Below are 9527 nucleotides of genomic sequence, written 5' to 3'. Positions count from 1 at the left end.
ATATGGAACCGAACTTGACTCAGCATCGAAGATGCCTATGGGGGAAAACCCAACTTCCTATTTTCATATGCACAATTTTTATGGTTATTCTGTGGAGCACTGAGGGTTGGAAAAAGAACGTCATCTTCATAGTCGTCATCATCAGAGACGGGTTCTCACAACTTTCAATATAGATCAGGCTGACCTTGAACGCAGAGATGCACCTTCTGCCTCTCAAATGTTAAGATTAAAGGTGTGTACTACCATTCCTGACTATTTAAACATTAAAAAATATTTTATTTTTATTTTATGTATATGAATGCATTGCCTGCATGTATATAAGTGCACCCATGACATGCAATGCCTGAAGAGATCAGAAGAGAGCGTCAGATCCCCTGGAACTGGGCTTGTGGATGGGTGTTAGCCACCATGTGGGTGCTGGGAATCAAACCCAGGTCCTCTGCAAGAGCAGTTAGTGCTCTTAACCACTGAGCCATCTCTCCAGCCCTATTTAAACATTTTTTGAGGGGAGTTTAATACTTAGAAAAAAATATTTGTGTGCAAATACAAATAGAAAAATGGCTCCATCTGTAAAGGCAACTTGAAAGTGGGGACAGAGAAACAAGCAGCAGGAGAGCTGGAGAGACCACATATTTCTTTAAAAAAAAAATGCTGTATTTTTATGTGAAAAAAAAGGGACAGCTGGCAAAGATAAAAAATCAAAGCAAAACAGTATTGCCTTAGTGGACACTGAAATGAACCTTTTCAGACATACCACCATATACTCCCATCCCACCAGGACACCCTCTTATGCTTCATCCCACCAGGACACTCTTTTACCACGCCCCTCATCACACCAGGACATCTTCTTATGCTCTTATCCCAACCAGGAGACCATCTAGCCTCCTCCCACCCATCATCCTAGGAGAGTCTCCTGCTCCTACCTTATTCCACCAGGAGACCCTCTCACCCCATCATGACACCAGGACATTCTTTCATCCCCTCAATCACACCAGGAGACCCTCTCACCTCTCCCCATCTCACCAGGACATCCTCTCGCCCCATCACACTGGGAGACCCTCTCATCCCCCTTCATCACATTTCCATTCTCCCTCAGCCCACTCCAGGAGGAAATTCAGCTTTCAACAAACACCTCTGTCAACTGCCTGACTTGAAAAATGATAGCATCATTAGACAGATTTTCTAAACATATACCCACACAGAATTCAGGGGAAGGGGATGTTTATTTGTCATTAATCTTTTGAATACAACCACCAGAATTCTGCAGATCTAATATAGCAGTAAGCCAGGCTCAGCACTTCCAGGAGTTCACAACTTCATGGCTAAGGTTCCGGTTAAGGTAATATGGTTATTAACACAATATAAATGAAGCTTTAAAAGAAATTTGATATCTTTATAGAAAATATGAATAACTCAGACATTAGACTTAGGAACATGAGTGCAGGTCAGCACAACACTCAGGCGGGAAGGCCTCAGTGAGGATTGGAAAGAAGCACCACTACTTTAATGACATTTGGTCATCAGCTAGTGTAAATAAGGCAGCACATTAGGCATACAAAGTGCAGCTACATGTACAGTAGAAAGCTGGTGGTGAATGGCAGGCACAGGGGGCTCCAGATGGCTCCTTAATCATCCTCTCCTCCACAGAGTAGCAGCAGGGCTTTTTTATAGTCCCCAGATGTGTCACTCTGGAACCCAAACATACTGTTAACTCGATGATTCACAAAAGCCTCCGGAAATAAAACATCAAGAAATATCTGGTCATAAATTTTGTTCCTATGACTTTTTTCTACATAACTCTCACATCAGGAATGTTACAGGGGGAAGTTTCTACCAATATGTCTTAATTTAACTTTCTAATTTTATCCCTTAAGGGCCCAGTTCTCTCAATGACCGTGAAGTATGTTCTTCTGCATAAAACAGAGAACAGGGAAACTTTTCCAACTACACTAAAATCAAGCTTTCTAAAGAGACTCCCAGTTTTTATCACACTCTTCTCTGTGGCTAACAAATGGCATGGGGGAAGGGGAAGGGGGAAGCTTCCCGAATGCAGTGACTGCGCCTCAGACACAACTTCAGAACACTTTACCCAAACTGAGGTCACCTGCTAGGCTCTAAGTTCCCTGAGAGCCTTGAAAATGCCTATACCCCAGCTCTTACTCCATCTCTTCAGGAAACATTTGGCTAGGCTTGAGAACCCCTAGTTCTAATTCTACCACTAGAATTTTATTTTGAATTATTTTTATTTTTATTTTACGTGTATGAGTGCTTTGCCTGCATGTATATAAGTGCACCATGTGTGTGCAATGTTCGCAGGCCAGAAGAGGATGTCAGATCCCCTGGAATTGGAGTTTCAGACAGTTGTTAGCCACAATGTGGGTGCTGTGAACTGAACTGAGGTCCTCTACAAGAGTAGCCAGTGCTCTTAACTGATGAGCCATCTCTCCTGCCCCATCCACCAGAATTTCAAATTCAACATAAGAACTGGATTCTTCCATCCATTTCCTGCATGTTTCCCAGTGGTCAACTTTGGGTTTCCAATGTAAAGCAAGGTTCTACCTTGATCATGGAATAGAGAGAGGTGGCGAAGTTCTTTCTAAACTCCTTCCTGATGTTAAACAGATCAATCTCACTCCTGGATACCATGACTCTAATGAGGGTGTGATCATCTGTTCCAGCACCCTGTAAAAGAGAAAAGAGAGGTGCATTATTAAAACTTCAAATACAGCACCGAATATCTCAGTAGTTGAGGTAGGAGCGCAGCAGCTTAGCAGAAATAGGATACATGCTTTAAGAAGGCATAAATTTCCAAGTTTGTCATCTAAAGTATACTTAGAGATGGAGAAAGACAGTAACTAGAAAGATACAGTCATTAGAAGCTTCAGGGTGCTCACTCACCTTCATAGCATAGTAGAGGGTCTCTGCAAGGTAGGCAGGTATGCTCCGAATGGATTTCACTAAGAAAACAAACACAATGAGCAGAAGAGAAGCTAGTAGACTTGAGAAGAATGACACAATCAGAACACTGCCTCACATTCAGCTCTGCTTCTCAGAAAGTGTAAATGGGAGACAGGCTGAGGGGCTGCTCAGTGCAAGCAGCTCAGGCTCCCTTACCAGCTAGTTTCTTAACGCTGGCTTGGGTTTCCTTGGAGGTCTGCGCAGGTGTAGAAAGACTGGAATAGAAGCTCGAGTTTTCTCTATGCCCCTTTGTTTTCTGAGCTTCTTTTTTTTTTTTTTTGGCATTTGGGTGGTTATCATGCCACAACCCTCATCACCAATAAATTATACAAGCGGCTTGGAAGTTTTCAGTCCAAGACAGTCAATCAAATAATACAAGAATACACTCAATCAAACCTTTGGAAAAGCTTGGACTTTCTGAACTCTAAATTCTTTGAAATCTACACAATTCACATAAGCATCCTGGACTTAACCATTCCAGTTGAGATAGTCAGACTGACATCAGAAAAGCTTCTCTTCTCTGAACATGCCGTGACTGATATAGGCTAAAGGCTGTGCAGACCTGAGTCCATTCAGCTCAGGAAACCTAACATGAAAATTCTTCAGTAAACAAAAATAACAATCCTTCAGGTGTTAAGTTTTTTGTGAACCCTGTAGCTCATGATAATGTCTGGCCTGATGAGATATGCTTACCGGTGCAATAGTGGCACGAATATTTGGGGAGTGAGCAACCACGTTCTGATTAGATGTAAGGCCTGCTCCATAAGACAAACTCATGCCTAGCACTGTTAATGGGACCAAGAACCCAATGCTAGGTAGGTCACAGACCCTAGGGGAGAGCTTATTACTACTATTCTGCTAAATGGACAGTATTACACTAACTTATCATTATACCTATAAATAAGTACATCTCTCAGCCCCTATCATAGAAGGTTTTTGGCAGTAGATAGCAATTAACATAAAGACCCACAACAGCTCAATGTGGTATAAGGAATAAGAGATTTCAGAGTGCTCATGCCTAAATGGCACATCTGTATCATATTCCATCTACTCAAAGCTCAGGGATCATCACATAAGAGGGGGAAGAAGAACAGGGGAGGAATTTGGGGGGAGAAGTGGGAGGTGGACTTGATCAAAATATGTTATATGCATGCATGAAATTCTAAAATAAAAATAAACCACTATCAGTAACTAAAAGGTCATGACATTTATGTGTGTCATTAAAAAAGAGTTAAGTTTCTAGAAGTTCATTGGTTGTGTGTTCAGATGAAAGACTACTCTCTAAGTTTGCTGACTGTGTGTTCAGGTGAATGGCTACTCTTCATGTTGATCCTTATACAACTTCAGCTCATTCTCCAGAAAACATAAAGCCTGGGCTCAGTACCAAATGCTCACAAGATGGACAGAGGCTTCCTGCAGACCATGTGAAAACCAGGACTCCAGGACTCTGGATTTGGAGACTGTATAAAAACTACAAGTACTGAGGTCTCCAATTACTCAGATTATTCTAATCACTTAAAACTCCAAATTATTTAATTTGAAAACAACTATCATCTTCTGCTACACCAAAAGAATGCTTTTTTTTCTAACCAGATGTTAATTTCTCAGCCTGCCCAAAAGTTCAAATGAATTAGAAAATCCCATACATATCAGAAGCCACATCTGCAAGCCTCTCTAATATGTCCACAACATCAGGGGGTCATAGGAATATTTTTAGCAGTTTCAAAATTTTTAATAATATTAGTATTTACACATAATTGGGTGAATTAAACAGATCTTCATGTATTTCCAATATCAATACAAACTTCCAAAATGCAAATTTAGGAGTTTGCTTCATTCAGTTTCATGTCATCCTGAACTTTGCATGAAGAAACATTATTTTCATATTTGGCCTCAACTGAATGAAATGAATTAATATCATAATAAATATTTTGAAATCACCTACCAACAGCCAGGAGCAGTTGCTCCAAGTTCCCTGATGTCTCCCGGTCAATGGTTTCTTCAATCTGAAATCCCGATATAGTCATGTATTTGTCAAACACTAGAAAAAATGAAAACAATTTATTAATCACTGAAGGAGCACTCTTTCCAGAAAGAAGGTATTTACTCTAACCAGGTATTATCTAATTAAAGAGAAATCCCTTCTCCTTCCCTGCTGACAAGAGCCTTGTGTCTGATCAGAGCCTCTGTGTGCTAAGCCGTAAACAATGATTACTTTGTACCCGGTATCATTTACTAGTTTTTTAAACTGAGTTTAATTTTGTTTTGTTTTGTGTGACAAGATCTTTCTAGAGAAACACAGGCTGGCCTCAAGCCTTGAACTTTTGATCTTCCTGACTCTGCTTCCCCAAAAGGGATTACAGGCATAAACCACCATGTCCAGCTTCTAAACAGTGTAAGCACTGATTTCTTGCCTTCCCCTCCCCCACTCCCCCTCACTAATTATAATCCATAAGACTGACAGGTAAATCTGCTGTGAGGGATTCTTAGAAGCCTTTCTCCTTCCTTATAAAAAGTGGTCGATAAGTATGGCTGATTTCTCTTTCTTCTTGCTATAAAAATGACCCTATCTAGAGCTAGGGCAACCATCTTGTGAAGAGGAAGAAATGAGCATGAGAAAGAAACCCAAAGCACAAAGGACAGAAGAACATAAAGCCAGAAAGATCCCAGTCTTACCAACTGACCATGGACTCCTACCTACAGAAATAAAGCCCAATTTTTAAAGTCAATTCACTTTCTCTGTGACCTGCCACAGAACTCATTCTCAACTGACACCAGGAGAACAGATACATTAACAGAATGTGGCCTTGGACATCAGTGTCTAGGAGAGAGTTCTCAGAGCGAGGCACCCTTGGTGTTCTGTGCTGCCCCTGCCACCTCTAAAGGCGAATAGAATACTAAGTGTGTTGAGTTTTGTAAACGCTACAGTAGCACTGATGACAACGATGCGATTTCTCCGAGTCAACGTGTAAAAACAGTGTTGTCCCCAAGTCTCTGTTTTGGAGCAGGAATCTGGTCAGACCTGGATGTACTTCTCAAATTTCCCAAAGCATTTGCCTCAAACAGACTTTTTCACTCACCCCTTCTCAAATGAGACACACTGCGTGTCCCAAAGATGGTGATAAACTTTTCTTCATCTGTTCCCCACTTCAGCTCTCCAGCCTGGAACAAGGCCTGCAACAAACCAGCCTGGATGAGTTAATCAGTCCTCCAGCTTTCCTGCTCTCTGTCCCCATACTGACTTCCTGAATAGCAAATCCACCTGCCTGTGCACAGCAGGCTAATGGGTCAACATGAAAAGTACTGCAATGGCCCAGGAGTTCATCTTTCCAAAATGTTGACTGGAATGTCCCACCTTTCAGGAGCAAAGCTACAGGCTGGAAAGTTCCAGTCATCTCACTGTTGAACATCTTTTTATTCTTTTAGGTTGGGAAATAATGGGAAATTACCTCTGTTTTTCTGGGCTTAATCTACATCTGTGGAGTGGCACATGACAAAGACTAAACTCCGTATTTTCTCTTCACACCTGAGACTGAACCAGTTAGCTATAAAATGTGTGGGACATTCCGAAGGCCACAGCGAAGTTTGAAAAGGTTGAAGGCCATCAGTGTTTAGCATCTATATGGCACTTAATAAATACTCCTGGAATCACTTGAATACCCAGTTACTTTTTGACATTAAAAATAAATAAATTTTCTCCAATGTTCACGTACCAGCTTACAAAATTTAGACAGGAACATTACTAAATATGAGCGTACTTGAGATACAGCCAGTCTTTCTGGTGTCATGTAGTCTTACCCTCTTAGTTTTCTGAGTTAACAGGGTGAATCCGTGTTGGGCCAAGAACAGAATTGCATGGCAGTGGCCTCCTATGGATGCAGCTTTCATCTCAGTAGCTTACCACTTAGATTATGATACTCTATGCCTATTTTTAAATTATATCTCCCGACTTCCCTCTGCTTCCCTGTGCCTGCACGACCCATCAGCCTCTCTCCGAGGTAACTCAATTGCGCCCTTGCTGCCTTGACTACCCCAGCCTCACTTACCCTCCCATCTCCCCTGCCATCCCTCTTCCTAGCCTGGGTCCTGTCCCATTCCTTATCTTGGCACCCCAGACATCAGGGAACCACCACTGCTTCCTGATCCTTTGCATCCAGACCAACCCAGTTCTTTCTTGAGGTTCCCAGGAGCCCTCTGGGCCTGGCCCCACCCTCACTTCCCTCTGCTTCTCTGGGCTGCATGGCCCATCAGCCTGTTTCCTGGATGCCACAGCTGAGCTCTCAGCCCAGGGCCACCACTGCTTCCTGATCCTTTGCATCCAGACAGACCCAGTTCCATCTTGGACCCAGTTCCTTCTCAAGGTCCTCAGGAGCCCTCTGGGCCCAGCCCTCACCTCCTTCTGCTTCCCTGGGCCTGTACAACCCCCTGGCCTCTCTCGGGGATAAGTTCATCGTGCCCTCTGCGCCTTGACTCCCCCAGCCTTATTCACCCTCCCATCTCCCATGCCGGTCTCTCCTCTTAGCCTGGGTCCTGTCCCATTCCCTGTACTGGTGCCCCACACACTGGGGGAACCACGACTGCTTCCTGATCCTTTGAATCCAGACCAACCCAGTCCCCTCTCACGGTCCCCAGGAGCACTCTAGGCCTGGTCCGTCCCTCAACTCCCTCTGCTTCCCTGGGCTACACAATCCCCCAGCCTCTTTACTGGACCCCTGGGCTGACCTCTCAGGCTGGGGCCATCACTGAAGAAAGGAATGACTATACCCAAGGGGTTGCAGAAAGAAATTCAATGAAGGTATAACTGTGGAAAAGTACCGCTATATCAAGAATGTAAACAGAAATAAAAATGAGAAGATTCAATACATATCTTTCATTAATACCTTTAAATATTAATGGACTGAACTCCCCAGTCAAAAAATAGAGACTAGATGAATGGATTAGGAAACAAAACCCATCTTTTTGTTGTCTGCAAGAAACTCATCTCACTTTCGAGGACATGCACTATATCTTAAGGTGAAAGGATGGAAAAAAACGTACCAAGCGAATAGTACTAAGAGAAAAGCAGGCGTTGCAATTCTAATATCTGACAAAAGAGACTTTAAACTAAAACTAATGAGAAGAGATAAAGAGGGCCACTTCATTCTGATCAAAGGACCAAAAAACCAAGAATATATTACAATCGTGAACATATATTCACCAAACTCTGGTGCACCCAACTTCATAAAAACAATACTACAGGGCTTTAAGAACCAGATTAACCCCAACTCATTAATAGTAGGGGACTTCAATACAGTAGGGGACCCCACTGTCTCCATTAGATAGGTCAACAGGGCAGAGAGTTAACAGAGACATCTGAATTAAACAATACCATGTACCAACTGGACCTAACAGACATCTACGGAGTATTCCACCCAAGCACCAAACGACACACTTTCTACTCAGCACCCCATGGAACCTTCTCCAAAATCGACCATATACTGGGGCACAATGCAGTAAAACTTACAATCAATACCAGAAGAAGCTCTAGTCATCACATGAACACATGGAGACTTAAACAACACACTCCTGAGTGATGAATGGGTCAAAAGAGAAATTAAGAAAGAAAAGTATTCCTGGAACTAAATGAAAAGGACAATACAATACAATAAAACCTCTGGGGCACGCTGAAAGCTGTCTTTAGAGGGAAGTTTATAGTTCTAAGTGCCTACATAAAAAATTCAGAAAGAACACAAATGACTTAACATTGCAACTCAAGACACGTGAAAAGCAACAACAAATGAAACCCAAACCCAGCAGACAAGAAGAAATAACAAAAATCAGGACAGAAATTAATGAAATCGAAACAAAGAAAATAATACAAAGAATCAAAAAATCCAAGAGCTGATCTTTGAAAAGATAAACAAGATTGACAGACCACTAACGCAGTTAACCAAAAGAAAGAAAGAGCACCTCCAAATCAACAAAATCAGAGGTGAAAGAGGAAACATCAAAACAGACACCAGAAAGATATAAAACATTGTAAGGGAATACTTTAAAAACCTATACGCTACTAAATAGGAAAACCTAAAAGAAATGGACAGATATCTAAAGGCATGGGAACCACCAAAACTAAACCAAGAAGAGATTAACAGCTTAAACAGACCCATAACACAAAAAGAAATTGACACACTAATACAAAACCTCCTGACTAAAAAAGCCCAGGACCAGATGGATTTACAGCAGAATTCTATCAGACATTGAAAGAAGATCTACATCCAATAATATTTAATTTATTCAAAAAGATAGAAATGGAGGGAGAACTTCCAAATTCTTTCTATGAAGCCAGCACCACTCTAATACCCAAGCAAGGTAAAGATACAACCAAAAAGGAAACCCATAGACCCATATCCTTAATGAACATAGATGAAAAAATTCTCAATAAAATACTTGCAAATCATATACAGACACACATCAACAGGATCATCCACCATGATCAAGTTGGCTTTATTCCAGAGATGCAGGGATGGTTCAATATACGTAAGTCAATAAACGTCATAAATCACATAAATGGGCTCAATGACAAGAACCAC

The 9527-nt window shown here is 41.8% G+C and overlaps 1 protein-coding gene across 1 annotated transcript in view; it reads right to left on the bottom strand.

Moving 5' to 3' along the window:
- Nucleotides 1-1204: 1204 nt before the first annotated feature.
- Anxa5 (annexin A5) overlaps nt 1205-9527 on the bottom strand; it is a 34418-nt gene continuing 26095 nt past the window's right edge. Inside the window, exons 9-13 of the mRNA XM_008827057.3 lie at nt 6039-6132; nt 4904-4999; nt 2899-2957; nt 2560-2682; nt 1205-1688 (exon numbers count right to left, since the gene is read on the bottom strand). Coding sequence (XP_008825279.1) covers nt 1626-1688; nt 2560-2682; nt 2899-2957; nt 4904-4999; nt 6039-6132 — 435 coding nt within the window. The 3' untranslated portion in view covers nt 1205-1625. The remainder of the gene's footprint in view (nt 1689-2559; nt 2683-2898; nt 2958-4903; nt 5000-6038; nt 6133-9527) is intronic.

The sequence above is a fragment of the Nannospalax galili genome, unplaced genomic scaffold, assembly GCF_000622305.1.
Source record: "Nannospalax galili isolate Female #2095 unplaced genomic scaffold, S.galili_v1.0 scaffold1173, whole genome shotgun sequence".
Lineage (NCBI taxonomy): Eukaryota > Metazoa > Chordata > Mammalia > Rodentia > Spalacidae > Nannospalax > Nannospalax galili.
The sequence above is the reverse complement of the archived record's forward strand: the minus strand, read 5'-3'. Positions and strand labels throughout refer to the sequence as shown.